Consider the following 26276-nt stretch of genomic DNA (forward strand, 5'->3'; position numbering starts at 1 on the left):
AATAATAATAATAATAATAATAATAATAATAATAATAATAATAATAATAATATAGCCAATGTACCGTCTTAACATCATTGGTACCAATAATTCCTCCAATCTCTCCCAGGTCCTTAAGTAGTAAATTCAAGATTTCAGTAGCTCTCTTTTTCTGATGATTACTGAGCTCTTGCAGTTGTCCCAGTTCTCTCTGTGTAGTGGTCAAGGCAGACTGCAAAACAACATGAGTATCATTTTAACCACCGATCCGATCTTTGCCAAATAATAATCAGAAGACATTTCACCCTTTTGGCCACCCCAGTGTTTCTAGCATATAGTAAAGTTCATGTTCCTGAATCATATGAATAGAGATACTTCTTTCTCATCTTCAGATTAAAAATACATTGCGTATCAAAGCTATACACATTTGTGTCTGTATTTTATTTCAGAATGCCCTCATGTAGGAGATATTCATGACACCAATATTTTGTATTTTTTCTGGAACCATGTTGACTCATTTTTAATTCCTAGGAATTTTAAAATTGAACATGCATTTTAGATGACTGAACCAGTTTTTATGCCTCTTAACTTTACACTGCACTGATGTTTTAATGTTATGTTGCTTTTAGTCTGGCAGTTTGTTCTTTCTGTACACTGTCCCATGCTCCTCTTTATCATGAAGGTGTGACTTTACATATTTCGGAACAAATAACTAAACTTGAAACATGGATATCTGTATTTCTTGTCAGTTCAAACTATTATGGGAAACTAGTAGAATTATGCATTCAGGACTGCACTACTATTGGAGAAGAACCTATTGATGATGGTATTCTTTTTTAACTCATTTACCATATTTCCACACCATCCACTAATAGAAATAAAAAAGCATGTCAAATAAGAATAAAACATAAGCACCAATCTTTTAATAAACATCAGTATACAATCAGAATAAAAGCAACAGAAACAACAATATTGCAAAGAACCCTCCAAAATGCTATAACTAAAATAGAATTAGAACTAGAAATGCAATGACTAAAATAGAAATTGAAAGATAGTGAAAATAGAAAGGTCTCCGCCAAGTGCCAGAAAGACCACAACAGGATGTGCATTTGAGAACTAGCATTGGTTTGTGCCCTATACAACAATTCCTTCTATTTAGTTTGGTGTTTACATATTAGCACAGGGATAGGCAGGCAATCACAAAGGTGCAAGCACACATGGACACCCATGCATATTCACACGAAAGAGAGAGAAAGAGAAAGAGAGAGAGAGAGAGATTAACATTAATTAATTGTTCCTACTGTTTTCTGTGCAAGCTCCTCTGATAGTTGCTCATTAGCTCTCAACTTGTCCTCCACTTCTTGTGACTTCTGGTCATAATTAACAGCCAATTCTTCTAGAGCCTGAAGGACTTCTTTGACTTCCTCTTTTGCAGCTTCATTCTCTATCTGAAGGCGGGTGAGCTCCTCTTGGATCTTCTCATAATCTCTCCTAGTGGAGGCCAAAAGCTACAAAGGGAGAAAGGCATTAAGGTTCTATTAAAAGGAGGATCTACCATATATACCCATCTATAAGTCAAAACATTTATGCCCCAAAATTGATCCTAAAAATTCTGGGTCAACTTAGGTATGGGTCAATATGGTAATGCCAATGATGGCAGATCTTTCAGATTTCTCTGCCCCTGGTGGGGAGAGCAGAGGATGTCATTTAAAAAGCACTAATTACATAGATGATCTTCATACCAGTGCTTACCATCAGGTAAGCACTGGTAAAACGCCAATAAAATGCTTAGGAAGTGCATGTGAGTGAAAGCCTGACACACTTCCTAAATGTCAGGGAATCGTCCCCTTGCCTCCAGCATCCCTGAATTGTTCAGGGAGCAGTCATTTCCCATTAACACAAAGTTTCTGTTAATGGGAAATGGCTGAATTATTCAGGGACGCTGGAGGTGAGGGGACAATTCCCTGACATTTAGGGAGCGTGTCAGGCTTGCACACACTCATGCTTCCTGATCATTTTACCGGCGTTTTACCAGCATTTTACCAATGCTTACCCCATGATAAGCGCTGGTAGGAAATTCTTCACACACTCTCCCTCTCCCTAAACAGGGAATGCTGAAAGAGCTTTCGGAAGGGCAATGTTTACTTCTATGAGAGTAACAGATGATCCAGTCTCTTTCTCTCACACACATACACATTCTCTTTCCCTCTCTCCCTCCCTGCTTGAGAAAGGGGTGCTGCTGAAAGCAGAGAGAGTGGAGGGTGATTTCTGCTTTTTTTTGGAGTAACAGAGGATCCAGTCCAGCACACACACACAAACACATTTCTCTCCCTGCCTGCCTTAGTTCCTTTTATGTTTGGCTCTCCCCCAACTGACTCTTCATCCCCTGCCTGCCTCTGCCTCCTCACCCTCTGTGAGAAGACAAGCCGGTGGCTGCAGACAATGGCCACCAGTAAAGATCTTCCATTCCAGGGAGAGTCTACTGTAAAAGTAGGTTTCTTGGCAGGGCTGAAATGGCAAAGGGCGCCTGTGCCTGTTCAACCCCACTCCAAGGGGGAAATGGCTGTAACTGGGGCTCTTTGGTGCTTCCTCGCTGCAGCAGAGAAGCAACTTCTGTCTACTGCTGTGGAAACACTGAAGAACCACCTTGGACCTAAGGAGCCACAAAGTTTTACCCTCGACTTATCCATGGCTCATACCAAAATCCAAAATTTTGGCCCCCAAACCCGCCCTTGACTTATACAAGAGATCGACTTATAGTCAAGAATATGCAACAGATGAAATAGCCAAAAGGAATTAAAATGGCACCAGCAGGTAACAAATGAAATACTGAATTGTTGAAACAGGTATGTGGGGCAAGGAAACATTATAATGAAGAAGAGAAGCAGCAGGGCTTACTAACTATCCCCCACAAAATAAGCCTTATGCATCTGATCTTTGGGGCATTTAGCATAAGACATCATAACAGGCTACCTACAACCTTGTAATTCAAGGTTCAAAAGAATAGTGTTGACACAGTTCTTGATAAAAACGCCTAATAAACATTCACATAAGAGGAGATAAGAAAACACATCTACATTTATGTACTCTGGTGTAAAACTATCTAATGAACATTAGTGCAAGAGACTGCTTTACACCGTCAGATTAGCTGTATTTAGTTTAACAGTATGTTCACCCACTTACAGCAGTTCTCCAGGGTTTCATGACTATTTTCCAGCTCTCTGGATCTCTTTGCATTGAAATCATTTGGTCTATAACCACTGAACTATGAGCGTTACCTGCTAAAATAGCATCCTCTGCCAATTAAAAAGAATGAAGTCATATCTAAAAGCATTTGAGAAAAATTTATAATAATTCATTTGGCACATAATCCCCTTAGTGCATGTCAAACCATTCTGTGAATGTGGCAAAAAACCTACCAGTGTAATGCCACTCATATTTTCACAACTGTTTTAGACCCAAATACACTGTGCTAAAAACAAAGAGATGAAAATAATCCCCTAGAATTAATCCTAACCAAACTGAGGGAAAACAGCATTCTTAGGACAGAAGACAAAATGTTCTGTGTGTAAGATTTGGGAATATTTGAAGAGCTGTCCTCAATAGAGGGGAAGACTAGCACTGAAAAATCTATCTGTTCAAATAAAGTGGTGTCTGTAATCAAATTAACAGCACAGAGTAAAATGAAGCCACAAGAAAGAACCAATTGCAGTGCACTTTGAGATATGCACAGAACCTGAGCCCCCATGCTTTAAAGTTAAAATCATGGTTGAAATTAGATTCAGCATATGGAGCATTTAGTTTCAGCAAACAGTTGTCTGGCACAGAAAAAGTTAATCAATGGCAAAAGAATGTGAAAGATATTAGAACAGTCTGTTTCCTTTTCTTAATGCTTAGGTGAACAATGACTTTTCTGGCTTAATTAGCCAGAAATAAGTGCTCTGGCTAATGAAGAAAAAACACAGTTAAGACAGACACACTGCAGCCTACATATCCATGATGGAACACAAACAACTGTAGGAATCACTAAAGAAGATAACAAACAGGAAGATGCCTCCAAACCAGACTGTCTCCTTTTTAACTTCACTTGCCAAGGTTTTAGAAAACTAATCTTCAATAATCCCAGTAGGCTATTAAGAGAAACAATTTAAGAGTAGTATAGTCGCGTGCAACAACTTCTCCTCCCATGAATCATGAGGACAGCTAGTTCTCTTAGCAGAGATGCAAATTCCTTTCCACCTGTTCTCTCTCTAGGGTGGCAACTGGAGAGCTACAACTGACATCTCTTAGGATGCTGGATTTATCCATGTGGGCTCCAGTTACTGAGCACTATTTTAAACTAAGTAGCCTTGTATTAGCTTGAAAAAAAAATTAAAGTCAGGGAGAAATTCCAAAAGTTATTTTTGTGATAACTAATGCATTCTGTACCCACTTATCTACTAGACACAGCATGTGCACTGAAACAGGATTACACCCCCCCTTTTTTTTTCTGTATACTAAACCATAATCATGACCCAGCAATATAACTGTGCTTAAAGCAAGGGTCAGATTAGTTACTGGGTGAGACATATTGGGAATGCCCACTTTTCACTAGCACTACTAAAGCTACCAGAGATACTTAGGGCCCGAACAGACAGGCCAAAATAAAACTGCTTTGGGTCACTTTGGAGGTATGCTGTTTAAATGTCACACACATCTTAAGAGGCCAGAAGCTGCGCCAAAGTAGCACTCCAATCCTTAGGGCTGGAGTGTGGCTTTGGTACAGCTTCTAGCCACTTAGGACGCATGCAGCATTTAAACAGCATATCTCCAAAGTGACCCCAAGCAGCTTTATTTTGGCCTGTCTGTTCGGGCCCTTAAGGATTTTGTTTGACCAACAATTCAAAGTGAACTAACCTTATCTGCACACCCCAAGCCAATGAATAGATCAAAACACAGTCTTCTTTCATATCTTGGACATATCTATTTTTTACAATGAAATTTTCAGCTAGAAGAACATACTTAAATGCATACAATATCTGTATTTTAAGGTAAGATATGTTCTTAAAATCTTTGAAAAAAGACATTCAAAAATACATTGGGATGGAATGGGTTTATAAACTTACACATACAAAATGGAAATGCACTAGAAATTGGTCAAACCATCCATCTCTACAACTACAAATGGCAGCATTCACCACCGCCATCATCCTTGTTATCATTACCTATTCAGACTACCATTTACCTCATCTTGATCGAGCATCTGCTGCTTTAGTTTCTCAGCCAATTGACTCTGTTGATTAATTTCATCATCCTGTAATGGATAAAGAAAGTTTTACTTTCACTTTCTGCTATATTTTCACTTGAAAGAAATAGCAATAGCTATACCAAGTACATTTCTATACTGCTTATCAGTGAATTAGCACTTTCTAAGTGGTTTACAATATGTAAGCCAATAACTCCCAACAAGCTGGATACTCATTTTACCGACCTACAAAAGGATGGAAGGCTGGGTGGACCTTGGAGCCCTCCTCTAGGGTCTTTCAACATTGAGGCTGCAGTATCAGCACCAGCATTTAACCACTGTGGCAGCAGGGGTCCCAAATGGAAAAAGCCCCCCCAAACTAAAACCAAAACTCCCAAGTTCTATATTTTCTGTCTGATTTAAATGTTGCATGGAGAAGATATGTTGGATGGACTCCTGTATGGGATGTATGTATGTGTAAGTACTATAGTTATGATGTTGCACAGTGAATTTTGGCCCCAATCCCTCCATTCCTGATTACTAGGAAGCAGCCTCTGTGATCAACAGAGAAATGGCAGAAATCCAAGTGTAGTGCCTTCCACCATTTCACAGATCCTCGCATCTCTCTCCATCTGGGTCTCACACCAACCTTGTAGATACATAGCTACAAAAGTTTCAGATTTTGGAGTATTTCAGACTGTGGAATTCTGAATAAAGGATACTCAATTTGTGTGTGTGTGTGTGTGTGTGTGTGTGTGTATTTGTGAAAGTATCATTATGTACTGGTTGAAGTTCCACACAGCTTTATTAGCACTACATATCTGTATATAATCGACTATAAGTTGATGCCATGTATAAGTCTGTGGCCCTGTACAAACGGGCTGTTTCGTACGTACTCTGTACGTACTAGGGTTGCCTGGGTGCGTCTCTTTTAGACGCCCGCAACCCTAGTACGTACAGAGTACATACAAAATGGTGGCGCCCTGTCCACATGGGTGCTGCCATTACGACATCATGGTCGCGCCACCTCCAAACGGAGCGCCGCAGATGTGACATCCTGGCGCCGTGGAAGCTCCTTCCTGGGTTTGTGTCGCTGGCGCAGCCTTTACACGGTTGCACCAGCAACACAAAGGAGAAAGGGGCCAAGCAGGAAAAAGGGCGGATACAGGCTGCCCCAAAGGGGCGGTCTGTAAACTGCCAAGGACAGGTTTGGGGGCCAAAATTAAAGATTTTGATATGTCGAGGAGACACCCAGGCTGAGAAAGAGAAGGGAAGACACCTGGGCTGAGAAAGAGGCTTGATAGGCAAGCCTATTACTGTATATATCTGTGTACATATCCAAACAGGTTTTGGGGGTCAATTTTTGGGCATAAATGTCTTGATTTACAGTGACATATACTGTATATGGTAAGATAAAAACACTAATTGTGGAAGATCCAACCTTTCCATAGTGTAGAGATAATTACATCTGTTCACATATGGATGGCAGGGGATGCCCTTGGTCAACAACACTCATTATTTATGTTGTGCTTTGGAAAGTGGGAATTTAATAAATTTATGCAGTCACGAGAAGCATGACTACAGCTATCAAAGCATTATCAACAAGTCTATCTGTTTTTCCCCTTTATCTGTTGCAACTCAGATAACTTCAGTGCACATGTCTAACTCACATGAGGAAATGCTCTCTAGCTTGGAGTGGAAATGGAGATAAAACTGATTAATTTGTTTCCAACAGCAGTGAATCTAAATTTCAGCAGATTTTAAAATATAAATCTTTGATGCATGAGGCAATTTTACTGATTTTGAAAATATTCTTTGGAAACAGGTTTTCATTAATTTCTGACAAACAATAATTCAAAGAAAATTGTTTATTGATACCTTATCATCCAATTGTCTGTAGAGACTGGTGACTTCTTCCTCATATTTCCGCTTCTCCTCTGCTGAAATACTGGCAACAACAGGCACAATGTTATCAATGATGGGTGTGTTGTCACATGGCTCCAAGTTCTTTTGGTCCTTGGCACTGATCTGTTCATCCTCAGGAACAGCCTCTCCTGCAGATATATCAGATCACAATAGAATCAGTAATAAAACAAAAAGTCTGAAAAAACTGGGGATTCACAGACCAAATCTTCAAAGACATTTTGAGAATTTAGGGCCTGAACAGACAGGCCAAAATAAAGCTGCTTTGGGTCACTATGGAGGTATGCTGTTTAAATGCTGCATGCGTCTGAAGAGGCCGGAAGCTGCACCAAAGCCACACCCCAGTCCTAAGGACTGGAGCACCACTTTAGCGCAGCTTCTGGCCTCTTAATATGCATGTGTCATTTAAACAGCATAACTCCAAAGTGACCTGAAGTAGCTTTATTTAGGCCTGCCTGTTCAGCCCCTTAGTCTACAGGACTTACCTTTTTAGGCCACCAGTCAGCGATCTCTGAAAACTACATGAAAACAGAAGTAAATCATAGCACTGCAAGGATCACAGCCAGATTGTCAGAACTAGCATTCCAACATCTAGAAGTTATAAAAGTACAGTAATGCAACAAAATTAATGACCCAGGAGATCTTCCAGGTGGGGCAAATGTGTCAAAAGATGATGGTATTTGTTACTATAGTTCTCAGTTTCTATTATCTAGGACAATTTTCTGAGAATTTCTGGCACTCATTGCAACATTTTATTCCCACCCTTAAGTGGATTTCTATTTAATTCCACGATGTATCGAAACAAAAATGTTGAAAACTCCACCCTGACAACACAAGAATGGCTGCTAAAACTTTTATAGATGGCAGAACTAGATAAACTGACTGCCTTTTAAAAGGAAAGAAACTTCAAGATTTTGTAAATACATGGGAATACGTAATGGGATATCTGAGTAATAAGTGGGGGAAAATATCAATTATTGGATTTACAGATTAAAAATGACAGTATGTGTTAATTTATTGAAAGAAGATTAATATAACAGAATTGGACAAATACTAAAGAGGATAGTAAGAACAGTACAAATAGCAAGAGCTTATAAATAGAACAAGCTTGCGAAAGTGCAGTTGGAATTGGAAGCCAGGAATGGATGAAAAGAATGTAAGGGAAGATCGATTGTAAGAAATGGATGTACAGTATTGGTTTTTTGCTTCTTTTGTAACTTGTCTATGTTGGTATTTTATTTGTTATATGTATATACAGTTGGCCGTCTGTCTTCGCGGGGGATCACTTCCGCCCACCCCACAAAAACTGAGGCTCGTGCTTATTCAAACTCCATAGGCTTGAATGGAGCACGCCTCTGTGTGCACAGCAAGGGAACGTGCGTACCATTGCAAATAGTGGAGGTCACCCCTCTGTGTATATTCAAGGGTGCGTATATTCAACAATAACCCCTTTGGAAGAACTCAACTGCAGATCCAAGCTATCGCTTAATGAACAGCTCCTAAAAGAATGGAATGAATAGGCACTGAGGTAACAACTGGCGAAGTCAACAAAACCCAAGCAGCTACATTTTGAGACCTTTGGAAAGGACACAGGAGTGGCCTTTATGGGGGATTAGTTCAGATCCTTAAGATTTTCTCTGTTAAATTTGTTCATCTTTAAGGCACCACAAAAGTTTTGAGTCCAAATGTAGGTCCAAAAGAGTTAAACTAGTGCTGCAAGAAGGGCCATGGGCAGTGCTTTTTGGCCAATTCTTCTTTCTCCTGAAGCTCAAGTGCCATCATCCACATTCTTCTTGAGAACTGGTGAACCTTCCAGAGAAATGTGGGACATGGTGCTCAGAGCTGCAGGCAGAAAGAGCCCTCCCACTCATAAAGGGACAAAACTGTATCAAAACCTTTTGGCTGCAACAGACTAAAATAAGCTTATTTTGTTATAATTTTTTTTAAAATTCTCCTAGGGTTTTACAAGGAATATTAACCATCATGTTATCACAAAAGTTTAAAGTGAGACATCCAATGAAGCAAAAATACTGCAGTAATCAAGAAGATGGAATAGACCTTTCCACAGGGTCAACATCATTCCTTACTTAGAAAATCATTTGCTTTAAATTATTTTTGTCCTATTGGGATATAAAAGATCTTTTGGAAACTGCTGCTTAGCAAACAAAGAATTCACAAGATTTTACATTCTTGACACTATATAAATATGTTTCATCAAATAAACTGCCACCAGGGAAATTTCATTCTGCTAATAAAGAAAAATCCTTTGCACCACTGCATCCTGAGTTTCTAGACGTGACAATGGAAAGCACATTATCTGGTAACTTGCGAAAAGGAGGGGAAGACTACACACAACTCAGAAAAGATGAAAAAAGGTAATTAGAGAAGAATGGATAATTTCATTTCATTTTACATTTACAGAAAACAAATAAAGGGGCAAGCATACCCAGTGAAGTTTAATGTGTGGTAATGACTACTAGGGCAACTGAATTGACAGGAAGATATCTTTGTCTCCTAAAATGTAATATTTGATATCTGGTACTAAATCATATGTACACAATATAACTATAGTAACTAAGCATGTAATGTTTGCTATGATAATGAACACCATTAACCTTTATTACCAACTCCCTTAACAGATCAAGCAACAAAATTGAAAGTAATTTTAAAGTGACATGTAATTATCTACAGTACTATGAAATGCATTTGCTATAATTTCTTTACATTTTTTCCAAAAAACATCCTCTACAAACCCTCACAAAGAAGTTCAAAATTAAAACTAAAATTCTGAACAGCAATTCAGAAAAAAGGAGAAAACCCCTTATTGTACAGCAATATAGCTCCCTGATGATCACCGCTCAAAAAACTATCCTCTTTTTCTCTCATCCAGAATGTCTAGCAGTAATTATCATCCTCATATAACCCTTAGAAGCACAATTGCTATTGCCCATGTAATAAAAGTTGTGCATACTTTTATTCTTCAGACCCATTTATTGCAATGTGACCAGAGCCAAATTAAGCTTTAGCTGTTGTCTATAATCTTTATAATCAAAACACTTAATGTAGAAAGACTCAAAAAACCATAGACCTGTCAGGGAGGTTTGTCTGAATGAAATAGTATTTATTTATTTACTTGCACTCACATGCACACACAAACATGTGTGTACTGAAATTCTGTGTGTGTGGGGGGGGGGGGGGGGCTTGAAGATATATATCTCTTGCCTATCACATGATAATTTTAGCCAGGAATTTTCAAGGAAAGAACCCAGAACTTTTCACCAGTGTCAGAATGCAGTCCCAGAACAAAGCAAAACAGAGCAAAAACATTTTCCCCCTTTACCTCCAAATGCAATGTAAGACATACACTACAAACTCTCACATAGCTCAACAAGGAAACATCTGTTCATTTGCGTAATTTATATTCCATTCTTTCTGCCACTGTTACCTATTATTCCCAAACTGGCTAACAGGTTCAGATAAAATAAAAATGTAAGATATTATTCATAAAATCAAAAATACACAAAATAGGACAGATATTTTGATCTCTGGATAGACATCATCCTATTTCACCAGTAAATCATGCTAAGGAAGCATGCTTTCTCTCATTCATCTTTGGGAGTGATAGCCTCTGGGTTCACAGAGAAAGCTAAGAGTGCCTGAATGATCCTATGATTTCAAAATGAACTACAGTACTACTACAACTCTGAGAATAGCAATTTAAACCAAAAATTAAAAGGAAACAAATCAGTTTATTGAAAATCCATAAAAACCTAAACTCCGTGTTATTGTGATCACTATACATAATTTTGGCAAATTTGGAAACTAAGAAGGGTCAGCCCTGGTTAGTACTTGGATGGGACCACCAAGTAATACCAGGTGCTGTAAGCAGTATTTCAGAGAAAGGAACTGCAAAACCACATCTGGGTAATATTTGCTTAAGAAAATTATATGAAATTAATGGGGTCACCATAAGTTGACAGGCGACTTGAAGTCACATGCACAATCTCTCTCTCTCATACACACACACACACACCACCACCACCACCATCACCGGTATGGAGAACATCCTCCCTTGATTTTGAAAGCCATAATCACTACCTCAGTCAAAACCATCGGGGATCTACATTCCAGAAATGAACAAGACCAGAGATAAGTATGGGTGGTTTGGACAGTAGGATAAAAACCAAGGTTTCCACATGGCTTCATGGTCTACTTCCCAGTCTAACCTTTTTGAAGTCATGTGCCTAACAGTTAAAAGTTGTGTTAATAAAGTTAAGTTGAGCAGCACTTGGTGTCGGCAAGTTCTTCCACCATGGAGGTACATCCCAGCCCGTCACCCACCTGGGTAGCTATGGGCCCGGCGACATTTGCCAAACCAGCCAAACCAGATTTTAGTTTCCTTATCCATGGTTTAGCATGATATCTGCACTTGAGTTTATTGTCTAGTGCAGGGCACCATGTCAGCAGCATCAAAACCAAGAGTTTATGATGTCAAGAGTATCATCAATGACTTTAGCACAGACGTCCCATCTTGCTTTAAACCATAATTTCTCTCTACGTCCAAATTGGAAAACTTCAATTTAAACCTAATTTAAATTAATTAAGAATGAAGTGATTCATCACTGTAATAATGCCTTGCCTAATCAGTAAAGTTCGTTATAATTATTTGGCAATCTTCCTTTTTAATTTAAGAGCTCAACAGCTGCTTAGTAGTTGACAATGGATTCTAATTTCTCACCATTTCTCCACCTGTTCAATTCCATCTCCAGATGCTGGATAACATTCTTTAGTGTCTTGTTTTTTTCCTTCTCTTTCTCATATTTTTTCTTCCATTCTTCAGCAGTCAGCTCAAGATTTACAGAAACAGTATTCTTGATGGTCTTGGCTCTATAAAGAGAAAACAAGAAGAAATTGGGTGTCCACAAGCTTAGCCAATAAACACTGTTTAATATTGTGTCTACAACATATTTTTCAGTAATTTCTTGAAGTTCCCAAAGGTAAGAGGATTCTCTACTCACATCAGTATTTCTTGAACTTTATTATAGTATAATAATTATAGTATTGGTGGTCACAGGCAATATGTTGTTGTAATAGTGCCCATGCATTGTGGGGGAGGCAAAATAATAATAATAGTGACATGCAGCTTGACACCACACTGTGTAGACTGCCCATGGGTGTTCAGGCCACCTTGGGAGTGGGCCATGTGGACAAAAGGGTTTCTAACTGGTTTGAGATAAAGTGGTATCGGTCTGCTTTTTCCTGCCCATCTGCTCAGGCCTACTGTAACAGCAGTGAATGCAGAGTTTTGCTTTCTGAAAAAGCTATGAATAACATCATATTTCTTTTTGAATACCTTAGAATTCATCCATATAATACTGTGTACATCTTAAATCTTGTTTCTAGTTAAAGCATTTATTCTTGAAATTCATCTCTCGTCTGTCAGTGTGAGCTGGCACCTCTATATTTAATATGAGGAATTATCTACTGTGCTCTGCTAATTTCAAACTGGATTGTAGTTCCTCTTCTCATCAAAGATATATGGTATTCAGTTGTTTATAGTTTTATGGCTTGTAAACACAATGGGCATACAAAGACAGACATTCTCTCACACATTCATTCATCCTTGAATGCATTGTTTCTGCAGCATCTATCACATCCCATAAGAACCAAAGCTATGCCATGCTGTGCTGATTCAGTCTGCTCCAAAACAGATCTGCCTTCCAAATGCAAATCCCATTTTTGATGAGGAATGCACAAAGAAGGGACAAGTGTCTGAGATGTTAAATCTTTATAGTGATCTTCAACTTCTGTCCAGTCAAAGCGACTGCTAAATTTACAGTACTACTAAATTTTTAGTGGTACTATTGAGTTTTAATGCTGGTTAAAAAATCAAAGGAGAAATCTTTGTGTTCTGGTAGTTTTAGGTATGTTTAGATATATTTGTATATCTGATTTACACACTTATTGTGCACACAGCTATTCACACCAACATTGTCACTGGAAGATCAATAGAGACACATTAGGCTTTAAGCCAGGAAACCACTGGTGCATAAAATTAATCACAAAGCAAGTTCTTTTGCTGTATGTGCAATTTTATTCTTGAGTGCCTTTTTGTAAAACTGTTGCGATATCACTGTTGTCTGCTGGCAGAAGATGCCAGGTCCAACCCCAGCAATCTTTTCTGATACAAATTTAATTTACTTACCTTATTTCTTCCCAGAATTCTACTCAGATCATATCAACTATTTCCTTACAATCATCTTCTGTTTGTATTTCTCACTAACACTCCTACTGAAAGAATGCTGCATATATTCTAATAGCAATAAAATTACTAAGCCTTGATTATTATGAAACATTAAAAGATTTGCAGCACCACCATATACACACTTACTGAGATGTACGTCTCATTGAGTTTGGTGGGGCTTACTTTCAGGTAAACATTTAGGATTGCAGCTTTAGTCATCTTACCTTTAAGAATTAAAAGTAAGCAGTTATTAAGAAATTTAAGTGTAGATGCACATAAACACATTATTTTATTTTTATTGAAAACCATTCCAAATCATTTTATATACACAGACACATAAATGTACATATAAATATTTTGGAAGTTAGCTTGGCTAAAAGGTAGTAATCATGATACAACAGACATGTTTACTCACCTTTGACCAAACATTAGAGTAGATTTGGTTTCTGCTTCATTGAAAATGGATGGGGAACAACAGATGACAATGGTGGTTCTACAGTTCCCACCTAAAGAATCCTGAAGGATTCGGGTCATTTTGCTATCTCGATATGGGACGTGTGTTTTCTGATTAAAAGAGGCAAGACATGTTTTTTAAAACCATAAAATATCATTCAAAGTTCAATTAATCTCAAATACATAGAATTATTTTCAAATTTCTAAGACAGGTATGCAACATTTGCACAAAACACACTACTTTTAGTCTTTGCTTTACCAATTGTTCTGTAGCTAATCAGAAATGAAAGTGGATCCAGTCAATGCTAAGCATATGTTCTTGTCACAAGGTAAACAGGAGAGAGTAAAATAGTCACCAACACTGTGGTATGCAAAAAGGATATTATTTTGTCTTAATCATTAGATCTCAGGTTGTCATGCACAACCAAAAGAAAGCTTAGAAAATTAAGATCCCTGTATTGTAAGCATTGCAACTAGCAGTACACTGGGATTTTTTTAACACTGGGCTTTGAGAGGCTGAAAATAACTAGTTACAAATAACTACCGGTAGTTAACTGTATTTAATCCTTTTTTCTACCAATGTTGTTAGAATGTCTTATGAATTACATTTCTAACACAGCAAGAGACAAGTTCACTCTTTTTGTAATGTAATGCTTCAGTTACTTTTATAGTAGAATGTGACCTCACTGAATGATGGAGGAGGAATATGACGTAGTTAAGTATTGTCTCATTGTGCTAGGCAGAGGCAGATGGTGGGATTCATGTCAGGGAGGCAGTAAGTCCACACCATGGTTTAACATGTCCTTTGTGCTATAAACCCAATCTCCAAAGTCAGGATCAAAACCACAAGTTGATTCATCCCTAACATAAAAGGCACAAGCTATCCCAAAGCCATTGGGAGCAGCTCCTCCAAGTGGTTCTGACTATTTTAACTACAATAATGAAACTGAATACATTACCATCATTAAGAGGATAATATTATTTATTTATTACATTTATATATTGTCTTCCTGGCTGAAGCCCATGGGGCAGCATGCAAACTTCAGGACACAAAGCAATAAATAATCTTGTGTGCATTACTTTCCTTCTAATTAAAGTTTAAGATGCAAACTTGTGCAGTTGGGAGCTGGGAACCTCAGAAAAGAATTCAACCCACAATTATTACTATTTTAAAACTTATTAAAAGAAAATGGGGATTACTTACAGTTCCTTCTGCCAATGCTGAGATCACATTGCCCAAAGCAGACAATGACTTGTTAATATTTTTAGCTTCATCAAGCACAGAGCCCTCTGCCCCAGTTTTGCTGACCTGCCAAAAACAGTGATTACTGGTTAAACTAACCTGTGAGCTCAAACCCTCAGAGAAAATTACAAGTGAAAAGCTGCATTTAAGAGAGACTCTCTTCATTTTACCCTACACAGAAAAGTAAACAGTCTGAAAAGCGTCAAGATCTTTATATTTCATTTTGTTTTTTCTTTTTCTATAGCAAACATATAAGCACATACTGAATGCAATACATATGTAAAACATTTCTTTCGCTTATAGCATAGGGTTCCCACATACAGCATCCTATCGAGGTGGCTTACAGAACCAGATCTGCACAGCAAAAGACTTGTGAAGTCTGAAACCATGCTTTGTACATCCCATGTTCTTTTTCATATGCAGAAGTACCAACTAATATATTAAAAGTCAAGAGTTGAAGGGTTTTTTTAGGAGAGTTACTTCAGTGAAAAGTGTGGTGCAAAGTTAACAAGCAAACAAACCAAACAAACCAAAATGTGTTGCTAATATAGATGCATGGATTTCAAAATAAATAAAACCAACAACAACAATGATGATGCAAAGCCTCAGTCCTTCATGCCAGAAAGTAGGGTTTCTGGCAATTAGCAACTGGGAGGCTATGAGTGACAATAGTGTAAGTTCAATGTGTCATCATAACCCACTTTGGGAGACACTGTGGAGATTAGAATTCTGTTATGACCATGGCACTACCAAAATTACACACACACACACACACACCCAATACCTCCTCTTCAGAGTGGCAGTCCCCACAGGATGGTCATTTCCATGTTGGTGAAGGGGGTACAGGAAAGAAGCACCCAGATTTTTCCCCTATAGCCGAAACCAAAATCATAATATCTTCAGAGACCTTCCAAGGACCCCTTTTCCTTCTCACAGTGCATCCATCCATCTGATCTCCACCAACATGGTTGTCTTGGAGGGGCTGCCAGACTGAAAAACGTAAATTTTTAAAGCCTGAACCCAGAGATATATCATAGCTGTGTGCCAAGGAGACATCTCCTGGTACAGGATGTGAGGCAATGATTACAAAGGCCTTCAATAAAGAAATATTTTTCAGTATTTCAATACTGAAAAAAAATTCAATACTTTCAATTTTTTTAAATGTACTTTTGGATGATGAAAATGCATTTAAACTCAACTTTTGGTTCTCAAATGTACTGTCTTCCTGGAATGAATCTGAAGTAAAATGTTTTCCACACTCATTTGAACCTTGTGAATGAAATAAAGAATGTCATCCAGGTCTTGATGCTGACACTCTTTAACTTTGCAGATCTAGCAGTCATAGACTGCTTTGGAGAATAGCCCAGAGGAGGTATGGTACTGAGATAGTTAAGAGTGATCTGTTTCCAATCTCAGCCACACACTACAAAGCATTCTCACAAATGACACAGGATTTATCTCAGGTAACCTTTTAAACTTCAGAGTAAGCATTTAAATACGTCCATTTCAACTGTAATATGCATTCCACTTCATTCTAAAAATTACTACCATCATACACCACTGAAAAAGCAATACTTGTATGTAGAACAGCAACGCCATCATTACCTTTTCACTCCCAGCCAAATCTACCAGATAAAGCTTTCCACTAAGTTTTTTTTCAGTTTCAACATTCTCTTGCTTGATGTTAATTAGGAAAATACTGTGACTTCTAGAACTGTGTTCATTCATGTCTACGACAAGAACAATCAGCACATTAGTCATGTTATGCTTTGAAAAAATGTTTAAAAAACATTATTTTCTAAAAATTAACAAAAGCACCATCTTGTTCAATTCTGCCTTGCTAATAACAAAGGCCCTGCACAGATCTGGGGTCAGAGGTGGGGTGTAGCGTCCTGATGACGCACACCCAGCTCCACCCCCCAGGGTACCCTGACACTGTGCACTGCTCAAGACAGCGCACAGTGTCATGACGCACCTCCAGATGACGCAGCGCCAAAGGGGCACCATATAACCACATTGCCAAAAACTATGGCAGCCTTTTGAGGGTGCAAATACGAGCTGCTTTTTGCAGCTCCATTTTGTGGCTCCTTTTTGCATCCTCGGTAGGCTGGATCGAGGCCATGATGTGAGGTTGCCACAGCCCCAGACTGGCTGTACAAGGGGCAGCTGGAGGCCGCCCCTTCAGGGCTGTATGTACAGCCCCTACCCTTAAGAAGAGAACAACACATTCAGCAAAGCTGATGGAACCAACCATGATATTTGTAAAGAAAAGCTTGAAGAGAATAAGGGTTTTTCCACAGTAGGAATTATATTTGCTAGGAAAGCCACAACTCTTCACATGCTTTCCACAGAACAACAAATGTGGCTTAAATGAGGACAGGGATATGGAAATGGATATGAAAGTATAGTGTAGATCCAACAAAAACAAGGAGGAGAGACTTTTGAAATCTAACTTAGGGGTTGAACAGACCAGCGCAAAGAGTCAGCTTCAGAGTGATATAAGGCATAGCGTCTGCCCATCCCGATCCCATCCCCGAACCAGCATCACACTGCCTGCCCAACCAGATGGTGGGCAGTGAGGGAATACTCCTGCTGAGCAGCAATTACACAAAGCACGCCGCAAGAGCAGAGAAGAGATTGCAAAAGGGGCACTATTTTTTCAGAGCAAAAAGGAGCAGCATTTTGCTAAGGCCCCGATCTGGCTGAAGAAAGGGCGACTGGAGCCAAAATGCTGCTGCTCCTTTTTGTGCCAGAAAAAGGCCAGATCAGGGCCACGGCGTGTGGTTGCCCCAATCCTGATCTGGTGCTTAAAGGGCCAGCATAGAGCCACCCCTTTACGGCTGTCTGTTTCGGCCTTTAGTGGACAGACACACATACTATACAGAGTCACTTCATAAAGTTAAATCTGTTATGCTACATAAACCACATGGTCCAACAAACAAATCACAAATGTTGAATCATCTCTACCCAGAATCACTTCTGACTAGGCATTGTTTGAGGCATGCTGAAACCAGTACAAGGGTGCCATCAGCCATATCAATGAGTACATATCTGTTTAGATATATCAGAATATAAAGCTCCACCAAACATCTGTGGGTGCATTCACACTACAGAAATAATCTGGTTTGATACCACTTTAACTGCCACAGATCAGTGCTATGGAATTCTGATAATTGTAGTTTGTTGTGGCCCCAGAGCAAAGCTACCTTCTTATACAAGCTTACATAATAAAACCAGGCTAGTGTTCCACTAAGATTTTGTCCTTAATAATAATCTTTCCTGGAGGTCCGTGCTTCCTCCAATGCACTGCAGCATTTATGAGTGTCCTAATCAACATGTTTTGTGCTTTTTGTTTTCATTTCCGATCAAATTTGCCTGCCATATAATGCACAGAAGTAAGAGTCACCTATTTATAAATATCTGACTGAGCTTGCCTGCATTTAGCACTAATTAAGGCCAATGTTCCTGGTTGCGTAATGACAGAGCTGTCATCCCATGAAATGTAAATTTAAAAAAATGTAGATACACATACTAATGCAAGATTTATGACTGATCGCCTCCAAGACAGAAATTCATTCATTCAACATATAAATTTAAAGACCAAAAATGTGACCTCTTTTTAATTTGTTGATCATAATTCAAATGCCTTTGAAGTTACACACAGTAATCTCTTTACTGTAAGCAGTAACATTAAAAAAAACTGAGCTAAGTTGAGAAGAGTAATTAGGCAGATGAAGCAATATACCTCTTTGGCATAATAGCAGTTAGTATTACAACAATAACAATAATTTTAGTATGGTAGTGTTTTTCACATATGCCATTGTAACTAGAAATGTAGAAATGCTTACTTGTAACAGCTACATGGCGGTTTGTTTTCCCTTCATCAATGACATCCATAACTTCTTCAGGACTAGAGACAAATCTCTCTGTACAGCCCTAAAAATGTTGCACATATTATTTGTCACAGTGCATAATAAGCAACAAAACAAACAAACACAATAGCTGTACCTACAGTCCACAGTTACCTCACAGACCAAAGAAAAATTCTGTTTTCAAGCTTCTGTTGGAGGCTATATACCTGATAATGTTGGATGCAATACACTAGATAATTGAGAAGTATATTCAAATGAATAGTTCCAAAAGGATGTAAAACCAACATATTTGCCTGATACATTGGTTGTGAAATGAGTATAGTCACTCATGCCTTCAAAATCTATGTAGTGGGTCTAGGAAACTGTGGCTGAACAATCATACCACAAGGATGGGTGAGACTGAGATCTGATCTGCTTCTGAGCTAAACCACTTTTTGTGTTAATTATTCCTTTTTTACCCCACCATTTTCTTCCTGCCATATAAGATAGCAAGAAGCTGATGGTGTGTAGATGTTTCAGAGTCAAACTGTAACTGGAGTAAATTAAAGTGGTCCACTTGACTCAATACCAGATATGATCATTTATGTACAGGTGAGATGTGAAGTGATGTGAGAAATATTATTCTTAAAGAATCAGAAATAATATAAATGTTTTCCTTAAAGCGTTCATTCAGATTAATACTAAAGATGAAGGATTCCTTTTATATGCATTAAATATTAATGAAATTGCTAAATTTCAGTGGGATGCCTTAAAAAATGAAACCGTTTTAAAAGGAAGAAAATGAGCTCAAAATTATTGTCCATTAATATTTCAGAAAGGCAATGTCTAAATGCAAAGATAATTGTGGATTCTTAATTATTGCAATGCATTCCATTGTATCCTCCAGAGTCAGAATGTCCTACGGAAGTACTATTAAGAATAAACAATCCCAAAAACAATGTAACAATAAGTAAAAAAAATAAAATATGAGTATCCAAAAGTGAACATCCACTTTAACCATGCAGGCAGTGATTTGTTACAACTGTTTAGGAACGGACGGTTCATGAACCTAACAGGGAAAGCATGCCAAAAGTACATCCAAATATACCCATGTAACTGAATGTTTTTCAGAAGGGGATGGAATGCCCTGAAGTACTGGAAACTGTCTCTGTTTTGGGGGGTTGGGTAATTTAATTTAGGTCTATCCAGTTATTTTAATTTTGTAATGTTTTTATGTTTCGCCTCCTGGTGGCTTAACATTACAAATGCTGCCATTACTGTTTAGTGTTGTGTTTTTTTTTAGTTTAATATTAAGCATTTTGAAATGAGGAATTTCTAAGAAGAATTAATTTTACCTTGACATATGGGACTCTGTTCTTGTCTTCATGTACTGCAAGGTTTGTCTTTGAAACTAAAAACATAAGGATGGTATATAAATATGATGAGCCACAAGAATAATCTGAATATACAATAATTCTAATAGAACCTTTTATAGAAGAAATCAGTGGTTTGATTTTCCCCAAAGGTAACCCAAATATCACATACCAAGCATACTATAAGGATTTATCCAATACCATTGATTGATTTTGTTTAAAACATCACACAAAGGAATCTCAAAATTTGGGCAGTATGGAGGAAGACAGAAAAGGCAGGCCAACTTTTTAGACTTTTTTGTACTCCAGCTAATTAGTTTCTAGTGACACTCATGTTTTCAGTATGTTTCCCAGTCCTCGCCATTGCTGCCTCCTTACTAACTGTACCACACCCCTACAAAGCATCAGCACAAGGCAACCATCTATGGTCCAAAACACACTGCAGAAATAATCCAGATCGAGACTGCTTTAACTGCCAGTAATTATTTCTGCAGTGTTTAAACTGAAAAGTGGTAAATTACAGTTCTGACAGTAACACAGTTTGAGATCAATGGTACAAAAACTAACTAATTACTAAAGTAACTCACTGAGAAATCACTGCTGTATATACAATATTATTCTAGGCAGATATGCAAATTCAAATGTTTGAAAACCAGTCTTTCATTTATAAAGGCTGCTTTAATTTTTGAATTATCCTCATGAAAGAAACTTACAATGGCTGTCAGAACTAGCATCTGTAGGCTTTTTAACAGAACTCAGAACTCAAGAGTTCTCAGAACTCAGCTGTAGGGGTTTTAAAAGAAATCCTGCCTTACTCACCATCCAGTAAGTCCCTTATTTTGTCCAAGTAAATCTCAAAGTAGGAGACCTAAACAAATGCAAACACAGTGCTGTTACATATCAGTTTGGAAGAGGCTAGAACACTAGCCATTACATAGATAAACTCAAATTCATTGCATGCCTACAAGATTGCATCCATCCTTACACACAGCAGAGTACAAAGCAGGGTGAGGACAATGATTTTGCTGATATCTTCTCTCCCTGCAGCTCTTGTGCCCTTGAAAATACCCCTCTGAAGAATTAGAGTACTCTCAAGAACAAGATAGGAAGCGGCTTTAAGAATAAAGGGCAATTGTGAAAAATTGTCAGACAAACCCACCACACACACACACACACACAGTGCACCCTTTTTTAATGCGGGGGATCTGTTCCGGACCCTCCCCACGTAAAAAAACTGAAATGGGATGCGCCACCCCATGTGCCCCGCGGACTCCCTGGCAGCTTTCAGCATATGATGCATAAGCCACGTATGGTGCGTCCGCGTATGACGTGGGTGCACTGTATATATATTTGTATAAGAATAAAACCTGCAACAGGAATGAATAAAAGAGCTTTTGCATAGCCCTCGGCCAGGTTAAATTTGGACTAAATAAATTATAATAACAAAGAAGGCTATCTTAGAAAATACTAGTGAAGAAGAAGCATTCTTAATTCTTCAAAATGCTTCCTTTTTTTATTCTGTTGTTACATTTTTAAATTATTTGGATACTACATCTAATTAACTCAGTTCTATGCCAATGGAAGAAAAAGCTATCAGCCTGGTACAAAACTAATCCTGCCATAAGAGCCATATTTTGCTCAATAGCTCACTCCAGGATTATCTGACAGACTCTTAAAGCTTTTAAATACAGCCGGTGTTAAGATGTACTAAGCTCTTAAGTCATGATCATATCATTAAGACTGACATGTAACAACTTTCTTTTCACAGCAAATTGGATCAGGTCAAAACAGGATTATTTCTAGTTACAACACCACAAAGGCGAGTGAGTGCTTAGTAGAATTTTATAAACTGAATTGCTATCATTTTCAAATTCTACAAATATTTATGTTCTTTAGTGCTAATGCTTGAGTTACATATCTCCAAATATCATATAACAATACCAATAGCAATAACAAATACATTTCTATACCGCTTATCAGTGAATTAATACTTCCTAAGCAGTTTACAATGTGTAAGCCAATTTACCACAACAAGCTGGGTACTCATTTTATCAACCTACAAAAGGATGGAAGGCTGAGTCAAACTTGGAGCCCTGCCTGGGATCAAACTCACAAGCTTGTGTTTGTGAGTAGCTGAAGAATTGTGCAACCAGAGCTCCTGGTGGCAATAATAACTCCCCCAAGTACACACACACACACACACACACACACACTCAAAAACCACATACAGACACAACAACAACTAAAAACCAATTTTTAGCTGTCTAAAAACCAAACAGCTGTCTAAAAACCAATTTTTATCTTTTAATAAAGAACTCTTTGCAGAGGTTGGGTGAGTGAGGGGAAGTGGTGCACAATGTTATTCAAGGCACTGAAATCTTGGCAGTCTACTTTTTTCTTGAACTGAAACATGATGGATCCAAATTTGTTCACTGGAAACAGTAAATGCACTCAGCCAGGAACAAGTACAGCTGACCCTTGGTAACTGCTGGGGTTTGGTCCCATGGATACCAAAATTGTGGATGTTCAAGTCCCATTATATACAGTGACGTAATAAAATAGTGTCCCTTATATGAAATGGCAAAATCAAAGTTTGCTTTTGTTGGTATCCATGGATATAGAGGGCTGACTGTAAGTAAACTTAGAAAATCAGTGGCTCGACACCATACTGTGCTTCTTCTTCTTCTTTTTAATCTGACCATTACATAACATGTCATTTTGCATTTACCTTTATGTGAAATTCTAGGTTTTCATCCATGGAATAGATGTGATCAAAGATGTCATGTGCAATTCTTGGAATTATCCCCATTAGCTGTGGGTCATGTAACTTCCCCTAAAGATACAGACACAAAGGTTAAAAAACATGCTGAAAAAGTGCATTCTGTCTCCACAACATCAGGGATCTGCAGAGTTGTTATGTGGCAAATGCTGTTGAATGGTAAGATTGAGATATGCATATTTTATCCATTCAGAACCAAAATTTCCTGGATAGACAACCTCAAAATGAGAATCCAAATCTCTCTAACCTTCCTACATATCTCAAAGCCACAGAAAAACAAACTCATTTTAGAAAATGAATAGTCAAAGCTTCTGCTATGCGGTTTTTACTGCTCAGCAGCAAAGGCAGCTTTCAGGTTATACAACAGAGATTGGACTCCCATGTAGATGGAAATTAATGGAAGATGGAACTGTAATAAGGCTGTGGGTTGTGTTTTTTTCTGGGCATAGTGCCAGCAAATGCTGCATGGACAGCACTACTGGTAGCATGCACAGTCAGCTTCCTTTTGCTTTATTCAGGGCCTTTGAAGATGAAAGACCAGAACTAGCTGTATGTCATTTTTCACTTTTCCTTTGGAAATAAAAAATTAATCATCATAATAGTAATGAGGAACTACTCTCTCTTTTGATTTGCTTTTGTAGCCAAATCATAATGAAAGCATATCTGCAGTATGTCTGTAAAAATCAGCATAGAAACACTCTATTTGCTCTTCTGATGACTGTGGTTGGACAGACTATATTGTGATTGTCCTAGCAAAAATATAAAGCTGTGAGTTTGACAATGTTATCTGAAAGGTGGACAAGGACCCTGAAGAACAACAAAGGGTTTTGTATCTGTGAACTCAAGAAAATGAAAAGTAAAGCATTATCAAAACCACTTTTAATGGGATACTTATTAGGACATTTCTCAATACACAACCTGAAGCCATTATTGCAAAACAAAACCACAAACATACATATCTGATCCCTACCAGCATCCCTCCCTCCCTCTCTTTCCTTCTTTCTTTTTCTCTGCGACACACATACAGAGTCCAAGAAAAATCTATCCAAAATACACTGCAGAAAGATGCTTCAAATGAAAAGAAGAGGATAAACTACATGGAACAGAGAACAAAAGGCACATCTGAATACAAACTCTACAGCAGGGGTAGGGAAAGTGTCATTCATATCCTATAAACACTCCTCTCAATGATGTTTTATGCTCCTCAAGGCCTGTACCCACCTCCTAGTAAAAAAAAAGTTTAAAAGGTAGTTTACAAAGAAAATGACCTCTCCTTGCCTTCCTGCATCCACACTGCTGAAATAATCCAGTTTGATGCCACTTTAACTGTCACTGTGGTGTCACAACAAACAAAATGGTGTCAAACCAGATTACACTTGACTGGTTGATTCAAAAGCACTAAAATAGAAAGTATACCTATATTTATGCCACAGTTCAGGCAAGTACCAAGTCCAAGCGGTCCTCTAGATAATTAACAAGCAGTGCCAAGGAAATTAATGTAACCACCGACTTGAGACCCTTCAGATGTTTTGGACTACAACCCTTATGAGCCTCAGCAAATTGAGAGATTATGGGCCTTGTAATCCAAAGCATCTGAAGAGCACCTGCTTGAGTGGTGGAATAGTTCATTCAGAAAATGGAAGACTTTGTTAAATGAGGACAAAAAGGGCACAAATCTGTACAAATAAAATTCAAGCATATTGTAAGCATCCCTGCTGATTAAGGAAAGATCAAGCACCTTTACGGATAAAAAAGTATAATATACTGGTCTCATATTTCTCTTTAAACTTTAGGATGGCTCAGACCAAATCATGGTAGGCCCAGTTCTTCCTGTCTGGCCTTGACAACAACAAGGTAGGGTCAAAAAGGAGGTGTGAGCAATAAACCAAGAGGCTGCTTTGGAAGGGCATAATAGAATTGCATCTCCTTATACTTCTATTGTCTGACTATTTACTGAGGACAAAAAAAATGCATGGGGGAGCTGGTTATAAAATAAAATGAGGAAGGGCTCAGACAGCTTCCACATCTACCCTCTGAAAGTCCATCAGTAACTCTAGAAAGGTCAGCTGCTACAGATGCACATTGTTTGTTGTACTATTGTGAACTATTTTGCAATAAAAGTTTGATGTGGAACCATAGGTAAATAGTTTAAATGTTTACTCCCAGTTTCGCAGCATAATAATTTCTAGGTCTTTGTGCTCTCTCATGAAAAAGGAAGATAGCAGTCAGTTTTCATGATGGTTTTGAGCAAGAGTTCCTTTCAGATATGACAGGCTGCAGCACAGCGGAACTGGCAGAGTGGCAGCCAGCTTAAACATTTAAGCCAGTCAGAGGAAAACTAAGCATGAAAAGCTAGTGGACTATGCTCAACAGCACTCTGCAAAATTTTTCCATCTTCCAATTAAAAGCAAACATTTGGCTACAGAAATGAAAGAACAATGAGAAAACTTTTTTGTTACAGTATATTTATTATTCCACAATGTATAATGTGGTGATATGAACTTAACTAAGTACTTTTAAAAAAATTGGACCATCACATGTTGAGTATCATGCGGTAGCTAATTAAATCTATTAGCAATGCTAATTAAATCCATTCCAATTCTAAGTTTTAACATAACAATATGTGGAAAAGTCAAAACAGGGAAAGACTGCTTTTACAATTCACTGTATATGTTTCCAAATCCATCTCCCACTGTCTAAAGAAAGATCTTTATTTTATTAGCTGGGTAATAATTATTAAAATTTCCCTAATAATCAACTACAAGTTACTCTTTGATCAGTGAGACATACCTTCTCAAATCCTATACAGCCCCTCAACAATTGGTTGTTAAACCTGCTTTCCCCCTTTACCCTAGTTTTTCCTGGTGCACTTATTTACTCTTCACTGTAATCTATTGCTGTATAGGCAAACAAAGCTGGACCAAGTTTATTGTAACTTTTTTGCCATTAATTCAGAGATTCTGCCTAATCAAATGCCAATCTTCTTCACTACAATATGAAGACTGTTTTTAGTTTTTGTGGAGAGTCTTCTTCTTCCAAACTGGTCAGAATATCTTCTTTGTGCCAAGCCTTAACTGATACAAGACTTGTATTTTGTTGTTCAACATTTGCTGATATTGCTGTACTGATCACTTCAGAGCCACTTCAGGGCCTTTCTCCTTTTTCTAGGAGAAAATGTCTAGCTCTGTACTGAATGTATAGGAAGCA

The 26276-nt window shown here is 38.1% G+C and overlaps 1 protein-coding gene across 1 annotated transcript in view; it reads right to left on the reverse strand.

The window, feature by feature from the left end:
• Positions 1 to 26276, reverse strand: part of KIF5C (kinesin family member 5C) — a 99914-nt gene that overhangs the window by 27967 nt on the left and 45671 nt on the right. The window contains exons 4-15 of the mRNA XM_042445127.1: positions 23019 to 23123; positions 21110 to 21158; positions 20273 to 20328; positions 18915 to 19002; positions 16672 to 16796; positions 15028 to 15132; positions 13786 to 13934; positions 11865 to 12013; positions 7082 to 7257; positions 5204 to 5272; positions 1281 to 1487; positions 65 to 211 (exon numbers count right to left, since the gene is read on the reverse strand). Coding sequence (XP_042301061.1) covers positions 65 to 211; positions 1281 to 1487; positions 5204 to 5272; positions 7082 to 7257; positions 11865 to 12013; positions 13786 to 13934; positions 15028 to 15132; positions 16672 to 16796; positions 18915 to 19002; positions 20273 to 20328; positions 21110 to 21158; positions 23019 to 23123 — 1425 coding nt within the window. The remainder of the gene's footprint in view (positions 1 to 64; positions 212 to 1280; positions 1488 to 5203; positions 5273 to 7081; positions 7258 to 11864; positions 12014 to 13785; positions 13935 to 15027; positions 15133 to 16671; positions 16797 to 18914; positions 19003 to 20272; positions 20329 to 21109; positions 21159 to 23018; positions 23124 to 26276) is intronic.

This window comes from Sceloporus undulatus, chromosome 1 (assembly GCF_019175285.1).
Source record: "Sceloporus undulatus isolate JIND9_A2432 ecotype Alabama chromosome 1, SceUnd_v1.1, whole genome shotgun sequence".
NCBI classification, from domain to species: domain Eukaryota; kingdom Metazoa; phylum Chordata; class Lepidosauria; order Squamata; family Phrynosomatidae; genus Sceloporus; species Sceloporus undulatus.